This window comes from Setaria italica, chromosome I, assembly GCF_000263155.2.
Source record: "Setaria italica strain Yugu1 chromosome I, Setaria_italica_v2.0, whole genome shotgun sequence".
Lineage (NCBI taxonomy): Eukaryota > Viridiplantae > Streptophyta > Magnoliopsida > Poales > Poaceae > Setaria > Setaria italica.
In genome coordinates, this window is record NC_028450.1 from 3,942,159 (window position 1) to 3,966,439 (window position 24,281).

Genomic DNA, 24,281 nt, shown 5'->3' on the forward strand with positions numbered 1-24,281 from the left:
AGACAAGCAACCAAGGAACAACTTGGGTCATTAGTGGACCCATAGGCCCATTTCCACGACCCAGCTAAGCCCATTTATTTCCCCTCCTCCCATCCATCCGCTTCCGCCGCACCAAAGAACGCAACGCAGCGAGCTGCTCGGCGGTCAAATTATCGGGCTCAACCGCAAGTCCGCAATAGCACCCTGCCGTCACCGATACCATACGGTATGCGAGATCGCTTTGCTTCCACTCGTTTTTATGCATTTCCTGCACAAGATCAACCAGGCCACTAGCAATTTACAACTGCCAACAAGCACACCACAACGGTAGCACCAGAAGCAACCATACTACCACGGATGAAGCAGAGTTATATGTTCAGAGTTGACGGGGTGATTCCTGTCCTAGGAGATAAACTAATCCATACATTCCCACCGGTCTGAACCAGAGCTACAACCACATGTGCATGGAAACAGGGAACATCACATGTGCATAACAAGGATCTGATCCGGAGGGACAACGCGATTTTTAATCGCTGCTTCTGCGTGCTGCTCTTAGAGCCCACCCTTCTCTCGCAGAGTTGATAGGGCGACAAGGGCACTGGCTGCCCCAGTAACATGGCTGCTAGCATCAAGGCTCGGCCCAGATGGATAATCCTGGGCGGCGGGTACTGCAGCCTGCTCTTTTTTCAGCTCCCCTGTTACTGCAGTCGCCACCCAAACATTAGCTTTCGTGAATGCACAAAATGAAATACTAAATGCTAATAGTTTATTCCAGAGTGAGTTTTCAGGTACCGTACTTGGTTTGGGGGCTTTATGGACCTTACTGGCCACATCCTGGCCTTGAGAGTGACCGCTTTCTGGCAGCGTATCAGCTGGCTGCTTTGGCGTTTTACTTGATCCTGCACCGTCATGGCCTTTTGACGTGATACTCAGTGCTATAGAATCATGGCCCTTGGTGCTTGTATCAGCTATAGCAGATTCATGGCGCTTTGGCACTTTACTTGATGCTGGAACACCATTGCCTTTTGGCAAGATACCCAGTGCTAGAGAATCATGGCCCTTTGTGATCGTATCAGCTATCGGAGATTCATGGCGCTTTGGCGCTTTACTAAATGCTGAGCCACCATTGCCATTTGGCGTGATAGGCAGCCCCCGAGAATCACGGCCCTCGGTGCTCATTGGTAGTGATTTCCTGAGGCCTGCACAAAAATAGCAACCTTAATATCTATATTAGGTAGGCTATAATCTATCTTGCAGAGAGGCTTACTTGGAACATGAACTGGAGGTATGGCAACCGATGCTGAAATGGCCTGGAGTTTTACTAAATGAGGTGCTGGGCTTGGTGATCGAATACCCAGTGAAAGGAATTCCTGGCCTTCAGGTGTCATTTTTGGTGCCGAATTCAGACGTTTCACGCCTGCGCTTTTAGAATTTCCAAGTGCCAAGCTTGGTACAACAGATTCATAGCCCTTAGGAGTGAGACCTGGAGCAGAAACTCCATGGGGTTTCGAAGCATTAGTTTGTGCTAGAGAAGCATAACCAGAACACCCTGCGTTTGGTGTCGCAGATTTGCAAACTTCCCGACCAGGAGATGCAGAGTTTCCGGAAATCGTCCTCAAAAGGCCATCATGAACTATAGGTGCCACTCTTCCCACAAAAGAATCTTGGCTTTTGGCACACGGGGTTGCCAGGTTTCCAGGTGGCATGATTTGCATAGGAGAATCTCTGCCTTTGGCCTCCACACTTGCAGAACCCCCACTTATGGCACTGGTAGAACTAGATTTTTCTGGCACACCACTTGCTGCCAGACAATCATGGCCTTTGGACACCATATCTGTTGCAAGGGCATCAAATCCTTTATTGCTAAGAACTGTAGCGTGTTCAACCACAGCATTTGGTGCATGTGAATCACCATGATTAACATTAAGAGTTAATGAACAATTCCCACCTGACTTGTCCAAGGATTGTTCTGGTGCTGCCATTACGGGATCACTAGAGACAGTTTCAACAGAAGGCTTGTACCATAATGATGGCTGCAATAAAAGCCAATAAAAAAGTGATGCTAAAACATACAGCAAGAAATAAGATGTTGCGCATTACTTATTTAGAAACCTTAGTCACATGGTTTGAGGAGCAAAGAAAATATTACAATGATTTCCATGCGCACATCACTACTAGTGCTCAAGAGGCATGAAGCTGCATAAATATTTAATATCAATTTCCTTACCATGCACCATCAGATAATACAACTATCAGAAATGTTTAAAGTAGATACAAGCACAGAAATGCCTTCTCATGCCTAATTTCAAGTAACAGTTGCATATCCATACTATTCATGAAGCACAAATAAAATAATTTTGCATCTAGAAAAGATCAAAAGATAGCGGGTATTTGTGTTCAAAAACTGAAGAGAAACCTTCACTTATGCTGCCAAATTCATGCCCTTGAATGCCATATCATCACAGAGTTGATTTTATGTTATATGCAATGCACATTAAGCAACCTCCAAAAGGTTACTTGAGGTGAATTTGCAAGCATAACATGTCACTAAATCCTTCCTATACAAGCTTGAAATTACAAGGGGGAGAACCAGCACAAGTCTTGAAAGATTCCTCAGTTTTGGCATGAAACAAGAAAATGCATACTAGGAACTTACACAGTAATGAAGTTTCTTCAAGGCCTCCAAAAGTATTTTTTCTCCAACTATTATTATCATTTTCTTCACCATTTCTTCACGAGAAATTATGCCTTCCTGTAAAGTAGAAAAGTTGAAATGGTTCAGCACACAACATAGAAACCACAATCAATACCAACAGGTAAAACATAACTATTCAAGCAGATAGTACCTTCAGCTCTTCATAGTGATGGAAGAGAAGCTCCTTTGCTACAGATGATATATTGCCCTGAATCACTCCAAACAAAACACTGAATGATATCCATGGAGAATTTGGTCCTTCACCTGTTTCAGACATTACCTGCGGACAGATTGTTTGGTTGGATAAGTGGAATACTACTGTATACCAAAGCTAAAATTATTCGCCATTGCAAGATGCAGAGAGAGGAACCAATGGACAGCAGAGCTGGACATCTACAAAAAAGCTTCTGTCGTCCCACTGTGAGCAGCAGATATGCATTTAAAAGGAAAACTAGTGCGCCGATGGTGAACAAGATTCAGGTTGCCTCACAGGTTGAAGGGTAGAAATATCCATTGCAACTTCCTTCGGTGATGGGTTAAACCATAAACCCTTCAAGTCAAGCAAATAATCTGAAAAATAAAGGCATCAAAACTAATATTCACTCCACTTAGTAATATCACGTGATAAAGGTGTTAACTCTTAGCAATCATCTTACGTCGAACTTTTGGGACAAGCTTGAAACTAACAAGATATTCTAAACGGATGTGAGTGCTTAGATGTGATGGCCACATCACATAACACTTTGGGTTTGAACAATCATCAACACCAGAATCATATATCTCACTGCTTGGAAAAGACTCTTGTGATCCAGGTTCAACAGCTTCCATGTTTCCCAATATCATACGGCACAGCAACATATACTGCACTCCTTTTTCATCAACATCACAAAGACCAACACTGAAACACATTAAAAACGTGATGTTAATATAACAATATATAAACATTACAGAATGGTAACCACAAAAACAGAGTTAAGAAAGCACACCTGGTAAAGGCTCGGTTTTCTGGTGAAAGATATACACCAGCACTCAAACCTGCTTTCTCAACAGGATTTGCAGTGGTACCCAAACCATTAATAAGAATCCTAACTATGTCATTCTTCCTAGATCCTAGCCATCCATACCTTACATTTGCATCACCACGTGCTTCTTTAGTTGACTTCATCTGTCTTTCAAAAGCTTCAAATCTACACTGTGCAGTGATATCATTCGGAGAGTAGCGGTGGATATGAAGAATGTTACTTGGTGTTGCAAATGGATCCATGCCTGAGAGGAAAAGGTCCTGGACAAATAGAAAGCTTTCACTGCCTCTTTCCACAGATGTGATCTTCTTCCGCAATACGTCAACAGTCGAAGGTTTATCAGGAACTGGAGGGTTAGATTCAAGAACAACTTGCTTGACCACTTCCGGTGGAGAAGTTGCAGCCTTGTCTACCATTATTCCCTGTGCAGTGCTGTCAACGTTACCAGAATCACCTTTGGTCATTTCATCACTTTCCTCATCAAAGAACAGAGAAGGAAAGAAACGCTTGCCAGTGTCATCAAACCAAGCAACAGACCGCTGCTTTCTGGTTTTTAGGTTCACCAGGGTCATCGACAGGAAATCAACAAGAATGGGCTCATCGTCCATCACAGATACAACACTCGATTTATTGCCTCTGAATTCTTCAATGAGGGACTTCATTATTTGCTCAGGAAAATTGTGCCAAGAACCTTGTTTGTAATACATGATACGGCTAGGCGCTCCACTCTTCAGGAAATTGACACAATCATTGGCAAGGTTAGGTCGCGTGCAACAACAGTTGCAGCGTTTAGCAGATGGATCAAACGAGGGCCCATTTTCAGATTTCACACGGCGAGATTTGCAGTCTTTTGACAGGCAGTCATCAACAAGTTTCCGCTTCAAGCACACAGAATTGGATTCTTGTGGTGATGCCATGAGAAGCCTTGCTTCTAACTCCTAACAAATATAGAAAAAGAAAACTAACTCTAATATGTATACAATTGCAGCCGTCCCTTCATATTGATATCTCAGTCGTAGAAGATGGCCCTGTATAAGATAATAAATAAATGTCTCTCAAATAGAAAACACAGTTCAAGAATTTGTGACAGAAAATTAGTGACAGAGTAAGGATTCTAGAACAAGTTGGTGAAATAATAATGGAATATTAGTAGAACAGCATCACCAGCACTCACAACACAGATGTACTAAATGCACAACGAACATCAACTGAATAAAGCATACAACAGTATAAAATAAAAAGTCTAGTTAAGTTGGTTCCTTAAAAAATGAAGATCTGTAGTGTCCCTATGATTCTGTTCTCCTAAGAAAAGATCTGTAGCAGACATATCAGCTCCACAGTTAGCTGTTGAAGCCTGTCCCGAAAACAAGTTGATGGGGATCAAACAGGAATATGACAGTGTTCGGGTGAAAGTGGTTTGGGTTATCACTCTCTGATAGTGCTGTAAAGTATGTAAGCATTACCATTTGCCAACCTCTAGAATTTAAAAATCAACAGAAAAACCAATTGAAGTATTAAAGCGTTATCTGTATTCTTTAGTTAAATTGAAGATGTATTTAAACTTCTCACTCGCTAGAAACATGAAAATTTGGTGCTGTTTATTTACACTGCTATCCACACAGCATACCAGTCCAACCTGCCTCTCCATTGATGCTTGCGAGGTTGCATCCTGTAACCACAAGATAAAAAAACTGCAAGGCTGCCTTTGGTGTCTAGGCACTGCTTGCAGTCTGCAAATCAACAAGGCTTGGAAAAAAAAACTCATAGTATCCCAATTTTCAATAAAGCCAGCATGGTTATAGTGACGTGAGGCACCCCAGAGGCCCCAACACTGCTCAGCCCCTGAGAAAATGGATATCAAATTTATTTTATAGGATAGACCTGAAATTGCAGGAGTAACGGCTCAAAAATGGACGTACCAAGGACTGAAACCAAGGGAAGAAGAATCCTATGGGACAAACTCAGATTTAGTTTCGGCCCTTTCAATCTAACGACACGTGGTAGAATAAATCAATCATTTCACCTATTCGCCATGTCTCATGATTTATAGGAGGTCTAATCAAGGGTCCAAAAGGTTAGGAGGTCTTATTAGTCTTGTAGAATTTATTTCTCAATACCAAGACCCTTTTTTACTGGTAACGTAAATAGCTTTTGCCATATATAGAAAAAAATGATGATTCAATCTTTGTGTGCCATATCAAGCCATGGCAATTAAAAGCTCAAATGAGAGATGACATTTAGATTTGAGTAATTTCTTGCATAAAAATCACATTAAAATTACTTGCAAATGAAGAAATATTTTCTACAATTACAAGTACCAATACCAGATATTCTTGACTCATACTTCCTTCTGTAATATTTAAGCAACAATAATTAAAGTTTTAAATTATATGCTGTGCAGCCTAATAGCTGTTCCTGCAGCAAACAATTCATTCTCCAGGCGTTCAACATAAGATGACGAGCAGTTTAACACCAGACATCTAAGGAATCAAATCCGCACTAATGATAGTACAGCAACGGTTGTCGACTCACTAAGCGGAACACGTGAACGAAATTGGAATGGATAGAAGTAACATGCAGAAACGACACAGTACAAGACGCTCAGCAGTAGAAAGAAACAAATATGGCAGTTTTCTGGCGCAATCATTGCTCGATATGATGAATACCCTAGAATACTCATCTCTGCATGAAAAAATCACACAAAATTCTGAAGGAAACACCACCTCTACAAAATAGGAAAATATCAATGCATTTTAATACTATTGATAACTGATGTTGTTGCTTGCGACAAGGGGGCAAACCTTCCTGAGGTATGCCATCTATAGCAAATAAAGTTTTGAACAAACTACATACCATTTTCAGTTTGAATAAAGCAGTGTGAAATACCTAATGTGACTACTTGCGACCCAAGAAATCCTTTACCATAGATTCACAGCAACAATCATCCAGGTAACCAAATTTGGACGGCACTGATGATACTAGAACGTGTGCCAGCCACTATGTGAGGGGGACGCTCGACACAATGTGCACTGGACAGAAATAACACAGTACAAGAAATTAAACATTACCAGATTGGTGAATTGGAGAATGAAGCGATGGCATTCCAGCCTTTCTTCTCTTCTCAAAGCCTAAAAAAATATAGGGAGGGGTTTCTATTTTGTATTGTTAGCATGTCTAAGCAAATATATACACACCCATGAGCAAAAGTTTATTCTGAAAGCAAAGCTTCAGTACTGCAAGCATCCAAGCCCAAAAGACTCATCACCGCACAAATAACTCTCAATACAGGAAACTCTAAACAAATGCCATCTTCGACAACCCAACCTATTGAGCCCGATAGACAAACCCACCAATCATCAATCTATGCCCATAAGCAGGAGTGCTAAGCTTGCAAGTTGCAATTGAGCAATCTCAAGTAGAAACCGAACTACGATAGCCAAGACCAGCAACACAATCCACATGCACAAGCAAGCATACTTTCCTCCAACTAAATATTTGCACGAGAGAAGGAAGACTATATTAACTTGGAATAGAGCTCTACCACAAAAACAAGTGCAAAGAGAACTTGGCTGAGGAGCCTATCCTTTATATAAGAAACTTATACAGCAATTCACGATACTCTGCCACTCTACAAAAGAATTTATAGCCGGATTGGATTCCGGGAATCGTATAGGAGAACTAGGAAACGGATGATGGAGCGGGATGAGGGGTGCTTACGAGAGGAGTGAGGTGGGATTTCTGTAGATCCCCATTTTCGCAAGCGTCGGGGGCGAGGTAGAAGCGGGAGGAGGTCACGAGGGCTGGTGACTCCCTCTCTCACGCCCCCAGTGCTCTTCTACAGCCGAGCCGAGGATGCTAGGGTTAGGGTAGCCGGTTCTTTGACCTGCGGAGAGCAAGCCCGGCACGGCGCGCGGGAAGGCGAGGCCACAGGCTGCGGTGGGGCGATTGAGCGGCGGGGACTCCGGTGGTGAGGTGATGGGGACGTGACGGGGTGGGGTCTGGATCGACAGGGACGGCGGCGAGATATGGTGGTGAAGTGGATTTGGGTTTTCTGGCCGAGTCGCCGACGAGGAGGGGGTGACGGGGAGGAGGGGCGGTGCCTGACGCTGAGCGTGACCACGCCTGCCGCATGCGCGCGGATGGGCTGCGGCGCGGATGGGCCATCCGGCCATTCCTTCATTGGGCTGCCGAGCCGGGGGGTCAGCCCAGTCAACTTTTGATATCCGAATCGCGGCGGGAAAAAAAACCGGAGAACCCATGTAGCTTCCGGAGCCCAGAAGCTATACGGCTTTCGTTATTTGAGATTCGTGCGGCTTCCTCCTGCTCGCTCTAGCCTGCTCACGTGCCATCGCCGCTCGCGAGTGCTGCCACATCCCACTCGCCGAAGGGGTTGGAGGTGGGGCGGGGGTGGTAGTGGAGGCGACGGTGGGGATAGAGTTAGAGTTCGGGGTTACTGGGGTGGGAGCTCCAATGGCCGGCGGCCGTAAAATAGGAAGGGTGGTGGGGCGACGCGGAGGCCCAGTGGTGGTGGTGGATCGGCCAGTGGTCGGTGGCAGGCGGTGGGGGTGAGGAGATGACCAAGTTAGGAAGGGATGGGTAGAAGGGTGGTGGCGGTTGGTGAGCGGGCAGCGCAGGGGCGCGGCAACCAGCCGAGGCGGAGGACGAGGGGGTGGGGGTGGCAGCTCATTAGGGAAGGAGGTGTTAGGATGCGCTTTTCTAGCTTTCGCAAGTTAGATAGGAGAAAAAACCGTCCCGTGGATGATGTAGGTGACGGTGACGATTGTGATTCAGGTACTTGGAAGCTGTTCGATATAGCTTGTTGTAGCTGTGCTGCAGCTGCTGCAGCCGGCCAGCAACTGCAGCCAGGTAGCAGCGGCCTCCAACTGTTGTGTGGAAATTTGTTCTAAAGCTGTTTGGTGTCATAAGTCCTGCCATCCAGTTAGCATGGCCTCCAACCATCTATGTGGAACTTTGCATTATTGTCTTCCTACTTTAGAGGCTATTAGGTCACTCGCTCATGCAGTACAAACAACAAGATGAAGCCAGACACAATCATTTGTATATAACAATGTTAAATAATGCAAGGATGCTAGTGCTTGATGTGGTTGAGCCGTATTAGGAGTTGTACGCAGGTCGTAGAGACAAGCTTTAGGTGGAGACTATGATGATGTAGAGGAGTGTGCTAGTGCTGCCACCTTTGTTAGGTATCCATGTGCCCAAATAACTCTAGTGTGACACTGACTCATGGAACATTAAAAATATCAATAAGCAAGATGAAGTGTAGAAGTGAACTGATATATTAAGCTTCTCTTGTGTCGCTGAAAAATGTATTCATATGACAGAGTAATGTACTTCACTTTGAATACTAATATATAATATATGTAGTTTTGATGAGGCTACACGATGTATCGACAGTTATACGAGTGAACAATGATATTAGTAACCAGAAGCACAAATTTTGGACATTCGACAGAGCAGTCATGCCAATTCTTTAGCCAATCAAAGGGATACAAGATCTTACCCTAGTTTATGGGTCAGATGAACGAAATCTAACATTGTAAGCAGTGCAAATCGGGAACGGAGAGGTTTGGAGATTGGAGAGATACTTAGGTGGACCGACTTAATTTGCACAGAATCAGTAGTGGGTGGAGATACGGCCGTCCAAGTTCGACGCTGCCTCTGCCAAGATCCTGTCGCCAACAGGGAACGGCTCAAGGAGGCGCCGAGAACTTGATTTGGAACCTTCCTAGCACTGATGACCTTCACAGGGGGTGGAGGCGTCGAGCGGCAGCTAGCCTAGAAACCCTACATTCGACTCCCACCGACGACCTTCATGGGGGCGAGACTCGTGACACGAAGAAGATAAGATGGGAACGGGATGATGGATAACGGGAAGAGAGAAGGCTTATTAGAACAGCCTAGGTCTGTAGCTGTTCAACAGGCCTGTTGGCTGTTGCCAAGAATTAGCTGAAACGAACAGCCCAGGATTTAGCCAAAGTCCCGAAAAGACGAACAGTGCCACACGGAGCACAATAGTTTCACGTGGAACCTCTTGGAGTCTGTGGAAGAAGACAAACATGGGATGGCTACTTGTAAAAAAAGCAAGGGATGACCGGATGAGGATGACGCATGGAAGGGAAGCGCCGCTCCTGTGTGTGTGGCTAATTAGCACTGTGGGGCCCACGCCTTTTCTCTCTCTTTTTTTTAAACTTTTTTCATGAATACGTAGGAGAGCTGCGCATCTTTATATTAAGGAAAAAATAATCATACAACACGGGCCTTTCGGGTGGACACACACGGTTCTAGTTACGGAACTTGCTAATACATAAAACCTTTACAATCAATGGATGGATACCCAGCTATAGAATTCTAAGCGTGTGCTGAAAACAATAGCGCCAGGCCAGTCCAGAGATGCTAGATGCTGGGTGAATTTACTATCAGCAAATCAGCAAATCTGGCTGTGGCGGAAGAAGGTTCCTGATGCGCACCAGGTGAATTTACTATAGGCCCACCCCTTTCGGCCTGCTCACTAGGCAGCCGGTGAGCTTCAACGGTAGCATGGGCGGCTTTGATCTGTTGGCCAGTGAGCCATATTGCAGCTTCATTGGAGGCTCCTATATAACTTGTTATATAACTTGTGGAAGCCAGTTAAGCCCAACAGACCAATTAGATGTTTTAAGTCAACATTTTAACAAATCAGATTCAACTTTTTTAAAAATTAATGATATCAAGCAATATAGTACAAAACTTGACACCCAAAATACACATTGAGCAACATATCGAAGTAGCAAACCAAACTTTCATGTTTGATAAAAAAAAGAATAGTTTGGCAATGGTTGCAACCAAAACTTCTGTCTAACGTTACATGATACATCAACAATTCAGCTTCAATAGTCTAGCAAGGCACCTCATAGTCCATGATATAAACTAATGTACTGGACATGTATGGTCTTCTCTTGAAGGCATGCATGGTCAGAGTCAGACACTCCAAATGGCCAGCAATCTTGAACTCGAGCTCAATCAGCTTCCAATGCTCCAATAGACTGGCTTATTCCACCACATGCCCAATAATCGCTTCCACCCTGATGCGGCGATGATAACCAACGAGGTAGAGTAGCGGATCCAGGATTTGAAGTATGGATGTGCCAACTTGAGTGACACGATCCACCGAAATTCAAGGGACTAACCATGAAACGGCATCACATATAAATATCATCTAATAAAAAAACAGAATTTTACACAGTGTTCCAGTGTCCCTCGAAGGTTCGACGACATTGTAATCCCACGTCGAGAAAAGCTGCCTCAGCGAAGGCAGCAGAACAAGCATTTTGGTTGCCCTCATAGAAAAAAAAGAACAAGCATTTTGGTATTATGTAATCAACCATATATTATTTCACAGCTTGGTCTTCAGTTCTTCACATGGTTCATTATTGTAAAAACAATACATACTCTCTCAACTTGCGGTCGCCATGCAGTAGCAACAAGAAGGATAAATAGCAGTTGTAGCAACAAACTTAAACCGATTGTTCTTCTGGGTCCAATTAGGTTTGAAAGGGAAACAAACTAGTAGTATTGTCCTTACCAGAATTCGACCTAAATTGACTGAATATAGTGTTATTTTTACCGAGCTTCTTGAATTCCCATAGCTTGTTGCTGGTCTGCTGAATTGCCATGATGGAGTATGGAGAGAGAGAGAGGGCTGAGAGATCGAAGAACCAGAACATGCATCGTGCGTGAGCCATTGGAGAATTGAATTAGCATTAGTTAGCCCTTGCTTGTGTCAATGTGTGGCTGCGTTTTCTCACTCAAAGCACTCCTAAATAAGCACCTTACAGAAATCTGAGGGGGGTTGGTGTTGTCATCGCAATGCAAATCTTTTTTAAAAAATGGTTTATGTGAAACTTCCAGAGACCAAAGTGATAGTTGACCCTTGTTTCAACTTTCAATAAAAAGATCACTGCACTTGGTGCTTACTTAGGAGTGCTTTGATCTCGGGAAGTTGGACACGCGCACTGAAACGTTAGCAAGTAGAATGTTAGGCAGAAGGTTAGCAAGTGGTCGCCAATCGCCATTGATCAACAGCTTCAATTCGTCCCTCCTCTCTACGTCTGGATCTTGCTTGCATTTTTTTCTTTTTGAGGTGGCGAGTGGCGACGCGGGGGAACGTGGGGATTTCTCGCGAAGTCACGGTTTCTAGGAAATTTATATTGATGAAATTCATTGTTCCAAAAGTTTCATTTCAAAATGAGTTGCAGTTTTACTAAAAAATATATGGCGAATGAGTCGTAGTCCACAAGGTGGAAAATGTTGAGAATGCGAAGCATCATCTGGTACAGGACCTTTCGCCCATCACTGGACACGGGGGGTTTTGTGCCAATTCGGACAAGATGTAACAGAGCATTTTATATAAAGTCTAAAACAGCAAAACCTACTGGAGTTTGCCCGGACAAAAAGGAGATGGCAATGGGCCATACCTGGGAAGCATGTGCAAAGGTAGGCACCGAAATGGCCAGACACCAACGTATGGAACTGGCATTCGAAACACCAAAATGAAAGCAAAGGTGCATACTGGAAGTGCGCAGGTGAATCGATTTTGCTTAAAAAGATCGGAAAAGAAATATCGCCAACCATATCCCATGGACGGAATAAACTGCCCAAAGGAGGGGGGACAGTAGTAGGCACACCGCACACACCACCGCTTCCATCAACACACTTGCCAGATAAAGTAACCCGACGGAACCTGTTCTGGTGGCAAGGCATTGTTCGACGCGCATATATCAAACCACCAAATGTCACTTTAAATCTTTAACAGGTTTCGAAAGATTTAGTTCTGCGGTTACATTATTAAGATTGTTCGCAGTGCGGAACCACGAAGAGCGGCTACTGTTCAAAACGGTGGCAGAAACTCCTAGAAGGTAACGAATACAACCAGCAACTTTCTAGTCTATCCAGATTACATCCTTTGCACGGGTGTACACCACTGATACTTACATGACCAAAAAAGTATTGAGTAAAAAAAAAAAACACACCCTACAACGGACGCTCGCAGGTTGTACCACAGCTACGAAAAGGAAAACCAGCTGAATTTTACACTGCTCTACTATCTCGGCCTCCATGCCATACCACCCACGCTGCCAGCGTCGTAGCCCTGGACGCTGCCACTGCCGGGCACCACACCATACTGGGGTTGCTGTACAATGTTGGTCACCGGCGCGACGGCGGTGGAGGCAGCGGCAGGCACACCCTGCGCCTGCCACCAGGCGTTGTTTGTCTGCTGCCATGCTTGCCCAGACTGGAGCTGCTGCTGCTGCTGCAAATGGAGCTGTTGCATAGGCTGCTGCTGCTGCTGGGTCCGGAGGTAGGCATGGGGCAGCGAAGAGATGGGCACCTGAGGCTGCACTGCACTTGGGATATGGTACTGCTGCTGCTGTTGCTGCTGGTACGGGTGCATCTGCTGGACGACGGGAGGTGGTGGAGGCAACGGCAGTTGCTGTGGGGTGGCGGGCAGTGGCGGCTGCCTGGTAAGCTGGTGGTGGGTGGTGGCCTGGGATGGGTTCCACTCTGGTATGTCATCGTCATCGTCGTCATCCCAGCGGTGGGCTTGAACAGATGATCTTTTACCATACTTCTGAACCAGCTCCCTCATCTGCTCTGCTGGGCGAGCAGAGGGGGGAGGTGGCACATGCTGCCGGGACTTGTAGGCATGCGCGGTTACATTAGCAGCAGGGTGTGACGAGTTAACAAAATTAAATTCAGGAAGATCGTCCTCATCCCTAGCAACACCAGGGCCAAAGCCCGGAGGGACATCATCAGTTACATCTTCCTCTTCGCGGTGATGGCGCTGGTTGGGAAAGCCTGGCGGCGCACCATATGAGTTAGGAGGCAGGGAGGGCCTAGCGGCCGGGTTTGTAACCTGTGGTTTCCTTAGGATTGACTGCCTCCTGGAACCATCATGCCTGTGGTGGGAGGTTGGCACCCTAGGAACGTTGGGCCTCCGCCACACGACGACTCCGATGAAGGATGATCCTGGAACAGCAAGGCCCTCCTGGTGCTCCTTTGGCAAGTGCCGAGAGAGAATCTCCACAGTTTTCCCGTGAGGAGGGCACAGGTACAGCTCTATTCCTTCTGCAGGTTCAGCTAATCCTACTCTTTCATCTGAAACATATGCATCGATAGTCTGCACGAGAAAAAACAAATTATGGGAATCCGGCCTTCAATCTTAGATTACCAGCATATGTGAGTGGCAAAGAAAGAAAAGAAACCTGCAGGATATGTTGGCGACCACTCTCCGGAGAACCCTCCTTCCAACACAACTCAGTTATCTATCAAAAAAAATACCAGGTAGTTACATCAATGAAATGGATATCCAATGACTAAACAAAGGCAACGGACATGCTTATTACAAAATCAAAATTTAATCGACCGGTAACAAAACTGTTCACAGCTTCTAGGCCATTTAGTCAATAACTTAAGTGCTAATATCAAATGAAATTATATATCACAATGGCAGTTTTAAGACATGGTATGAAGGTCTACAATCTACAGGATTCCAAAAGTTAAAACAGGGTATACTCTGTGCCATTTGCATGCGTTAACACAACACTGACATGCAATAACACAAAGGATGTGTGGTTTTATTTTCAGTACACAATGAACAGGCAAGATTATCCCACCAGCCTAGAAATTAAGTTTAAAGTTTATCCTGCACTGTAACCTAAATCTATAGCATCTCACATGGACCCAAAGTTCATCAACAATTGTTCGATCTCAAATAAGCACTAGCACTCCAACTCTGGTCTCTGGGTATATCAGCCACTTTGCAGCGTGGCAACACATAGCCCTAAACTGCAAACAGACTAAACCTGCCCATACTTTACATATTATAAACCTTGTCTATGAGAAAAGCAAACAGACTACACCAGGAAAAAGGAATTACCATTATAGCACGGCTTCTAGATTTGGGAAGCTGTTCAACAAACTCTTGAAAAGCATTAAGTTTAACTCTCCCCTTGATCTCAACAAAACTACGCCAATCTTTTAATAATGGCTTTTCACCACTGAAAAGGTAAAATTTTCAAGACATGTTAGCAGCAGTCCAGAAAGAATAAATACATTTACACATTTCCATGCAGTCATCAGTTTGCAGGCAATTAACATTCACATAAATAGTACAAAACATGAAAAGTGACAAATGTTTAACAAATGTGGTACAAAATCATATGACAACCTAGTCATTTCTGAATATAACCCAGACTACACATCCTGCAGCCATTTTCAAGTTAAAACCAGTTGATATATCCTTTGATCTTGGTATATGAAAACTATTAGAGTGAAAACAATATTAAAACTATTAAAACATAAGACAGGATCTGTGAACTAACAAGGCTCATGTAGCAAACTACCAATAAATATAAGTACACAACTGGCTAATATTCCATCCATCCACCAAATCAAAGTGAAGATAATAACATAAAGACACTTGTCAGATGATGGCCCTAAAATGCAGACCACAAATCCAGTAAGGAAGAATCCATGATTTCGGATGTTAGATCTTGATATGCCACTATTAACTATGAATTACTGACTAAAATACAAATGGCTTTCCTCATCTCATTCATGATATTCGGCTATTCACTACATGTTTGAAGTATGAACATTGTCCGTGGAAGTTGATACAATTTCCATTTGAAATTGCACACATTTTTCAAAAGAATTAATTTAATAACAGTGCTGGATGTAGCAGTTGGTTGGAAGCATGTGAAGTTGTAACAGCATAACCCTACTAGAGTTACAGATTGGCGCATCTACCTCATTCACACAAGGTTACATAGAAAAGGAAAAATAAAGAAGTCAAAGCAAATAACATGTTCAGAGTTCTGTTGGTTGCACTACTAAAATGCACCTGAGCTCCTTACATAAAATGTCTTATTTGCATAACTTTAAAACAAAAAATCATAACACGAGTCAGTCATAAACAAGAATGTTATAGATTCTAAGTTCTAAACTCAATGACATATAATAATGGCCTTAAATATGGCCACAAGAATGTGTCAACGAATACTATTCAGCAGAGCATGCAGAAAAGATGAAGATAATGAAGAATGTGTTAGATCAACATGACATACTGGTGACAACAGAGTCATCCAAAGGCAAATGTGGAGATGAAAATATACCTTTTGAAGAAGGCAAAAACATTAGAGAGTGAAGAGACAGTCAGTTGGATTGCACCCTCCCATATGCTCTCACGTATCATAGGAATATTGGTTGCCTTAGTTTGAAGAATAGAATCAGGATTAGAGACATTATCAGTAGCTGTTTTCGTGGCTTCATCTTTACCAGGGGAGGATTTGCTCGGCTCTCCATCACGTGGTTCAGTCAGATCTGAATTTGGAACTGCTGCATGTCCTGGTGACTCTAACTTGGGCTCATTGTTATCCTGTGCTGATGGCTTATCAGATTCAGATGCAGACTTCTCTGGTGTAGAAGCTTTATCTTCTGTCCCTGGTAGTTCCTCGGGCTCCAAGGTGGTGTCAGGTTCCTCACTGTCATTGCCATCTTCTTGAGGAGTCCCAACTGAGAGATCAACAAAAGGTGGCTCGGAATCTAAGCCCTGCATGAATTCATCTAATGAAGGAATTGGTGGAAGATTTTCCGTGTCCTTCACGTCATCCAAAATAAGTTCCTGCATGAGATCTGCTTTCTCATTATCAATATATTCTAGATCACCAGACATATCATTGTTGCCTGTCCTACCATCCTCATCCTGTGAAGTGCTATCAGATGCTTTATCTTTTTCTTGAACACCTTCTTTACCATCCACACTTGCTTTTACATTAGACTTGGTCTGATCTTCTACAGCTTTTGATGGAATATTAGTAAGGTTACTCCCAAGCTCAACCTCCACTGAGATACCATCTGGTTCTTCTACTTCAACTTGGAACTCTCCTTTGTGAGTTTTTCTAACCAAACGCCGAGGATCAACCTCGGTATTCGGAAGGACAACCATCTGTGCAAGCTCTTCAGCCTTGGCCAACCGCCACTCTGAGAGTTCCTTAGAGGCGAGTTCCTCCGCAGTCATCGAACAGAGGCGTTTAGGTGCAATATCTCCAGACAAAACCCTCTCTCTTAGCTCAGGATTGCTTTTGTCTTTCAAGTTAAACAAAAGAGACCTACCCTTTTCCTTGTACTTCTTATTTACTCCACCAAACAGTTTAAACAGCTCCTCTTCAATTCTAAATGCCAAACTTTCAGCCTTTTGATTAAGTATTTCCTTATCTTTTGCTAATGCATCTGCAGACTTTGTTCTTTTTGACTCAGACTCTACCAGAGATTCTGTAGCCCCAGGTTCCACATCAGAAGTTCGCGGCCTTTTTAAATTAGATTGTACATTAGGTTCAGAAATCCCAGCATCAAGATCAGAAACCCAACTAAGTCCGTGACCTTGCAAAAGTTCATCTGTAACCATACATTGACCCAATAATTCATCTTCAGAAGAAACAAGATTTGACTGTTGCTGCATGTCATCATTTACACTTGTGATCATGTTCGAAATTAAATCACTGCTTAACTTCCCATCTCCCTCACATCTCTTGGGAGCTACAGTTATGGCTACATCTGAATTCGCTGTGCTCGCATCTTTTGATGTGGTTGCCACTGGATCCTGTACAGCATCTCCTGCCGGCTTTGACTTATCTGCAGACCCATCAGGTTGCACATTATCAGGAGATTGACACTTATTCTGTTGATCAGAATCCAAACTCAGTGCTGCAGCAAGTGACTCCCTGAACTTGGACCTCACAGATTCAAGTTGCTGAGGTTGGACCTTTGATGGTGGCTCCTTCTGGGCAGAACGTTTATTAGATGACTGGAACGATGGAGATTTCAGCATTTGAACCTTTGGAGAAGCAACTGCCTGTTGTGATTTCCTGCCTGCAGTGGACGGTGAGGGTTGTGATCCAACCATTGCTGGTAAAGATGTTTGAATATTTAGCACTTGCTGTGGCGGCCTCAATGACACTCTACTTAGTAAAGGTTGCGCCCCCAACGGACGTGCAACCTCTGGCCTGGAAGCACCTACTTGGACTGATTGTTGACTCATGGGGACAATATAATATGAGCTGACTGGTACTGAAGCTCCCACAGAGAACATCGGCTGTGAACCCCAGTCACCAGGTAATGATGGATAAAACACGGATGCATACTCTGGTTGATTAGATTGGACATTTGAAGAGGGCACCGGTTGAGATCCCAAGTTGTTGGGCATGGGTGACTGCCCTTGCTTTGAGAACTCCATTGTGAACCTCCTTTCAAAAACTCCAGAGACTCCTTTCAAATAACTGTATTTTCACTGTAGCCTCACCCAAATATCTGCAAATGAATCAAATAAATCACCTTATATTCATGAAAGGAAAATGAGCAAATACTGAGTGCTACCGTATTACAAGAACGTGGATGCAGTAATTTTGACTGTCTGAAGTGGGTAAAGTAAAGCAACTAACTGCCTCTCCCGCGGATGCAGGGGGTGAGGATGAGCTTTCCAAGTTACTAATATTTTCTTAGCGAGATCCCTAAAATTTTCCAGAGCAACAAGTCCTTTTCCAAACATCCACTTAGCTAGGAATGAGTATGAAAGCACTCTTCTATGATGAAAAGATATAAACCCGCATATCACATGAACCATAAAAGATGATATACAGATAAAGTGCCAATACGGCAGTGTGTAATACAAAAAAAAATACAGATACCATTAAGTACTTTCAACCTACAATGAATAAAACAGAGAGCAATGCTCAGCGTTCCAATAGCAACTAAAAATGAAGCGTGACTCCTTTAGTTTCTTAAGATAATGTAACATACAACGAGCAGAATGAAGCAAACATAACAGGGAGTCAGGGTCTCAGGGAACAACCTCTCCACAGCCAAAACACAGTAAATATGGCATGGCATCTAGAACACATCCCCAGACTAGCAAACACGCTGAATCGAATAATTCGAAAGCATCGACAAAGAGCATATGTATGACGATCCCTAAACGGCTCAACCACTCCATGCAGTGAGCGCCGCGCGCCTGGTTGCAGAAGGGGCACCCTGACGCCCAGTCTATCACGGAACACACCCACGGGCTGAGGACGAATTTCCCGAGACGGGATAGCCCTAGGCCAAATCTCCCCCAAGCCCAATCACAAACACTCAAGCCAACGAAAAATCCCCCTGCTCCCCGCATCGAACCGCAATCCAGAGCATCACGGAGACATACACGCAGCAAAATCAACGGGCACCGATCGCGCGCGAGCCGGATTTCGTTTGGTAGGAGGGAGAGGCTTCTCACCGTACCTCGGGGGACGCCGTGGTGCGGTGGCGGCGGCGGCCCGCGGCGAGCCCAGCGCTCGGCGGCACCGGCCGGTGGGCCCCGTGGCGGCGGCTGCGGCGGCGGCGGCGCCGAGATCGGGATCGGGGGAGGTGGGAGATTTGGGGGTTTAGGGTTAGCGACGCGAGATGGCTGCGTTGATTTATTTTTCCATTTGCTTCTGGGTGCGGCGTGTGGATGAGACGGGCGAGGAGGTGGTGCGTGGTGGTGTGGTCTGCGCCTGCCTATCCCCCGCACCCCTGCCTGCCTGCTGCGCGCAAACTGCGTGCGGCGCGGTATCTGAGGCGGCGGCGGCCAGGCGGTTTGTCCTTTTTGGGCCTTGACTGATGATTACGTAATACGGAGTATGTACTAGGCTTTTTCGGACATGAGTGTTTGGGCCTTCACCTGGTGGTTTCAGGCTTTCAGCCTTATGGTCCAGAGGCCCACGTAATTCTTTTTTTTCCCCATCACGCACTTTGTTGGCATGAATGAAAAGGGAAAAGAAGAAGAGTAGTCCGCCACTTTGGTAAACTTTGTCATGTTCCTACAGAAAATAAACTTCGGCACGTGTAAGGGGTAGGATCATCTAAAGAAAGAGGCATAAATGCAGAAACCAACGTGAAACAATATACTTCCTCTCTATTTTAAATTGTAGGTCGTTTTATTCAACCTAGGTGGATATCACGAAACCTATAGACATGCTTAATGATTGCTACAGTACTCCCCCATTTTTCATGGAGTATGTATGCTTAGAATGTCTTTTCATTGTTTTTTGTGTTGGGGCTGATCACCATCTTCCAATCTGGTATATTGTGAATCTACTCATTTGGTTGCCAGACCATCACCTCTTTGGTCAGTGTCACCCTTGATTTGTCTGACTAATGTGGATCTACTCATACGGTTGCCGGACCATCATCTAGTTAATCAGTGTCGCCCTACCTTGATTCGTCTGACTACATCTTGATCAGTGTTACTGTTGTCCTATTCATGGTTGCAGGCTTGCTCGCTGTCATGTTTCACCTTTAATTTGGCCCGTGTTTATTTACTGTAGCGTAGCATGGAGAAGGGTGGTCTCACTACCAGGAAAAGCCCTATCACTATCAGTTGGAACCCTCATTTAGTACCGATTTCGCAACCGGTACGACTACTAGTTCGGTACTAAAGGGGTGCTTTTAGTACCAATTGAAATAACGGGTACTAAAGGAGTATTTAAAAAAAATAAAAAGGCAATTCCCGTGCCGCTCCCGCCGCCCGCTGTCACCGCCGCTGCCTCACCTCGCCCCGCCGCTACTCCTCACTGCCGGTGAGGGGCGAGCGGAGGGAGGAGGGGAGGAGAGATAGAGGAGGAGAGGAAGCTAAGGGTGAGGGTGCAGAAGAGGAAGAGAGCAAGCTAAGGGTTGGGTGAGGAAGAAGCTGAGAGAGAGAGGAGAGAGAAATAGAGGGGGGTGCAGACAGATAAGAAGCGGCGGCAGGCGGCAGGTGGAGCACTTTAGTACCGGGTGGGAGCTCCTTTAGTACTGGGTGGAGCTCCCACCCGGTACTAAAGTGCCTGAGGGCCCCACCCGGTACTAAAGGGGGTCACACGTGGCTCCTCAGAGACTATCCGTTAGGTCCAGTACTAATGCTCACATTAGTATCGAGTCAAATGCAACCGGTATTGAGCCTCGGGACGAATGCTCAGTTTTCCAGTAGCATCTGTCATCCGTGCAAAAAGTGAAACCACTGGCCCGATGCATCGTTTGGACTGTGTACTTGATCTGATTAGAGGCAGGAATGATTGGCTGATTAATTATTAATTTTTTCGCGACCGTGCCTTAGCATGTATTTCATTAAGAAGAAAGCAGATTACAGACACAAATCTTGATGCAGCCAAAGAGGGCTTGGCCAACACAAGGGCACAAAAGGACTACAAATAGAGAAATATTAAAGAAAAGTACTACCAAACTCACAGCTATCACGCAACCGAAGCAACAACCACAACGAATTGACAGCAGAAGAAGCAAAAAGGAGGGAGGACACTCCCAACCCCACCACCTAACAAGGCTACCCTAATAGCTGAATCTGCAAAAGAGATACACCGTCACCAAAGATGCGTAAGGAGAGCAAGCTTGAAGCACAAAATGGTGGCGAAAACATCCGCCCGGACCAACCAGCGGTGGCACAGAATCCACCCGACCAACACAACATCAGTGGTGGCAAAGTATCCACCCAAACAGCATCATGGCAGCAAAGCATCCGCCCAAGCACACGATGGCAAAGCATCCACCTCAACCAGGAACGGTGGCAAAGCACCCACCCAACGACCACAACCTGAGCGGCAAAGCATCCGCCCAGGGGAAGCACCAACAGCACGACAGTGGCGGCAAAGAGTCCGCCAGAAGATAGCTATCCAAGCAACCAAGGCGACGAAGATGGACAATTCAAAGCGAACGTAGGCACAGAAGAAAATTTTCCCCGTGGAGAGTTGGAGACCACCACCACGACAACTGCAAACTGGCATGAACTTCCGAGACGACGCCTCCAGGGAGGGATACGACGCCAATTGTGCATGGCAAGCGGCTTTAGGTCATTTGTGTTCGATGGGCGGCACTAATGGCAGTGTTCGGCAATAATTGATGAATACAGGTTGCAAGTTGTAACGATGCATTTGGTACAGGCGGCGATAATTGATGAATACAGGTTGCAAGTTGTAACGATGCATTTGGTACAGGCCCCGCCCGATCCAGCCGCTTGGATCCCTTGCTGACCATGTGCCGCTTTGCTTGTCAAGGATAGCCAGTGACCCAATGAATTTGGTTGTGCAGCGAGATCTCCTCAATGTTTGTGTAAGTAAGAATTAGCTTGCTGGCATAGGAGGAAACCAAATTGGTTGAAGACGTAATGCAAAACGCCCTCCGTGCAGGACCTCTTTGGATGTGCGCCCTGTGGGATTGGACGGCGGACATGAAGAGGCATCGCTCGGCTTGGGGGGGGGAGGCGCTGTTTTTCCTCCTCGCGGCTCCGCTTTGTGCTCACTCGGCTCAGCCTGCGTCACTCTCCTCCTTGCCTCACAGGAGCTGATTGCGCCTGGAAAATAGATTGAGCCGCCACTTCCACCTCCTTCGTCCTCCTCCTACGCCGCCGCCGCAGTTGCGCTGTGGGTTGCCCTCTTGTTTCGCCGCATCAAGAGCCCACCTGGACCTTACTACTACCCAGGCGGCCTCTTGATCTTGGACGTAGACAACAAAGGCGTGCCTATAGCTCGACACCACGGTCACCGGAGCCACGGGCAGCCTGCCGCTGTGGAAGCTGGTGACGCAGGTCCTGCCTGTACCTATATCAACAATGATGATCACAAAGCACATCTAAGCCTTGCCGTACCTAGGGCCATGCTGGATGCTGCCCGGACCTGGTCATCGTTGCCGGCCCCCTCACCGGCCTCTCCCTGGTATGAATATGTTCATGTATTTATGTATATATAAGCATCTTTATTTAACTAACCATGCTTACAAATTACATGGATGTTTTGTGTGAAATTTCAGAACTATGGGTGATGCAATTGAGAATGGGCTCGGCCACTTTGAGAATGAGGCTTCATTCTTCTGTGCTAAAATTTCTAGCAATGACATAGAGAATTGCAAAGTTGCTTGTTCCTTATTTACATGGTTGCTCTGAGTTAAAGATCTCTGAACTGTTCAGTTGGTAACTATGGTGTTTTGGCAGGTTATTGAATTATCAAGCGCTAAGGGAGCATCTTCTGCCATAAGTCCAATATGCACTGATATGCAGTGATGTCAAACAATGTTTCTCTATGTTGTCACATGTGAGCTGATGCAAAAGGATGGCTTTTGAGCCTGATGCTGTTTGGAAGATCAAGTTAGCTCATGCACTCGAGGCTGCCTGCAGGAAGATCAAGTTTAACAGGAGGAGGCTGCCGAGCATATGTTCGGTATTGCAATAAGGATTCACCTCAAAAGGAGGCTCCTCAAAAGGAGGCTGTAGAGTGCAGCTATCAGATTGTACGGTGTAGTTATCAAATTTTCCAATGTATTAAAAAATAAGATTGTTCTAAAATAAACATGGATGTTCTAAAAAATTGAGTTTGTCTATCATTTGGATATTCTGATATACAAGTATGAGTGATTATGATGCAAGACTGATATTCTAAAAAAAATGAAAGCAAGACTGATTCCGATGCAACATAATGCATCAAGTAAAATTCATTATTACACCATAATAAAATCCAGGGCAAATAACAAAATCTCACATGCAAAGTGGAAACTTTAACTGCTTAGCATAGTTACATATTTTCATGATTGGATCCTCCAGCGAAATGTAATTTCCTAACTACTGATTGCAATGTGGCGCCTTGATCAACTCCAAGTAACAAACTTGTATATCCTCCTTGTATATATGGGGCAGACATGGTAGAAGAATTCCCAATCATATTAAAGTGTGGTATTGTCGTATTACCATATCCACCTTGGATCAACGGAAGCAGACACGATAGAAGAATTAAGATCATGTGCCATATTAAATGTGCGTATAAGTAAATAAATTGTGAAAAGGATATAATTAGTTTGAATCATGTCTTACAGTTAATTGCTTTGGATCAGCACCTCCATCTCCATTTTATGCAGTAGTATTTGGATCCTCTCCTGCAGTTGACAAAAAAATGAACATAAAAAATTTATTATAGAAGCAACCATAAGGGAAGAAAAACCATCTTGAATGGGTAGGATCACTACCTTTCTTCTTAGCACTTTTCTTCTTTGACTTCAATGTCTTCTTTTCAACCAAATTTTTGAACCGTGTATTCTTTGGGCCTTTTACCACCTGAGGAACTCTAAAAGATATTACACCATTCAGAGCCTATGTCACATTCATTTAGAATTAGAGGAACCTCATTTGATTTTTCTTGCATCTTGCTAAGAGAAGTATCTGCTTCCAAGTCCAACTTCTCTATGGCTTTCTCCAAATCATCAAGAAGCTCTCTTAACATTGAACACTTCAATGCAATGGTTGTAGCTTTTTGAGAGATAAGTGCAACACATGCTTTCAAATCTTTCTCCTCACTTCCTTGTTTGTCGATATAAAATCCTCTTTTCGCATATTTTGTCCATCTGTTTAGAATAAATTCCGATGGCAAACTATACACTCCATTTATATTGAAGACTCTAAGGGCATGCTTGCACAATATACCTATACGACGTGGATACCATTTTCAGCAAATTGTATTAAAAAAATTATATTACAA

General features: G+C 44.6%; 2 protein-coding genes across 7 annotated transcripts; both read right to left on the reverse strand.

Moving 5' to 3' along the window:
* Positions 1-307: 307 nt before the first annotated feature.
* LOC101782173 lies at positions 308-7,779 on the reverse strand. 5 transcript variants are annotated; one of them, XM_012848186.2, is made up of 11 exons: positions 7,414-7,779; positions 6,765-6,824; positions 3,661-4,724; positions 3,331-3,572; positions 3,165-3,244; positions 2,826-2,954; positions 2,636-2,731; positions 1,928-2,012; positions 1,247-1,813; positions 777-1,178; positions 308-680 (listed from the first exon to the last, which is right to left on the reverse strand). In XM_012848186.2, exons 3-11 carry the CDS (start codon positions 4,611-4,613, stop codon positions 532-534), a joined length of 2,703 nt encoding a protein of 900 aa, XP_012703640.1. In that variant the 5' UTR covers positions 4,614-4,724; positions 6,765-6,824; positions 7,414-7,779; the 3' UTR covers positions 308-531. The 5 variants fall into 5 exon arrangements, with proteins under 5 accessions (XP_012703640.1, XP_022678919.1, XP_012703644.1 ...); XM_022823184.1 differs by having other exon boundaries at positions 6,765-6,848; XM_012848190.2 differs by lacking the exon at positions 6,765-6,824.
* Positions 7,780-12,486: 4,707 nt separating this feature from the next.
* On the reverse strand, positions 12,487-19,280 carry LOC101783396 (death-inducer obliterator 1). 2 transcript variants are annotated; one of them, XM_004951435.4, is made up of 5 exons: positions 19,030-19,280; positions 15,870-18,063; positions 14,633-14,753; positions 13,959-14,018; positions 12,487-13,873 (listed from the first exon to the last, which is right to left on the reverse strand). In XM_004951435.4, exons 2-5 carry the CDS (start codon positions 17,987-17,989, stop codon positions 12,797-12,799), a joined length of 3,378 nt encoding a protein of 1,125 aa, XP_004951492.1. In that variant the 5' UTR covers positions 17,990-18,063; positions 19,030-19,280; the 3' UTR covers positions 12,487-12,796. The 2 variants fall into 2 exon arrangements, with proteins under 2 accessions (XP_004951492.1, XP_004951493.1); XM_004951436.3 differs by having other exon boundaries at positions 19,025-19,280.
* Positions 19,281-24,281: the final 5,001 nt, after the last annotated feature.

What these genes read in the sequence shown, in the direction of transcription:
- LOC101782173 (XM_012848190.2), bottom strand. Translation starts at nt 4,613, where the DNA reads ATGGCATCACCACAAGAATCCAATTCTGTGTGCTTGAAGCGGAAACTT. An exon ending in GCTTGTCCCAAAAGTTCGAC is followed by an intron (nt 3,245 to 3,330) that starts GTAAGATGATTG and finishes TTTATTTTTCAG; the next exon opens with ATTATTTGCTTGACTTGAAG. An exon ending in ACCTCCAGTTCATGTTCCAA is followed by an intron (nt 1,179 to 1,246) that starts GTAAGCCTCTCT and finishes ATTTTTGTGCAG; the next exon opens with GCCTCAGGAAATCACTACCA.
- LOC101783396 (XM_004951435.4), bottom strand. Translation starts at nt 17,989, where the DNA reads ATGGAGTTCTCAAAGCAAGGGCAGTCACCCATGCCCAACAACTTGGGA. An exon ending in GTTTTTGCCTTCTTCAAAAG is followed by an intron (nt 14,754 to 15,869) that starts GTATATTTTCAT and finishes TTACCTTTTCAG; the next exon opens with TGGTGAAAAGCCATTATTAA. An exon ending in CTAGAAGCCGTGCTATAATG is followed by an intron (nt 14,019 to 14,632) that starts GTAATTCCTTTT and finishes TTTTTTTGATAG; the next exon opens with ATAACTGAGTTGTGTTGGAA.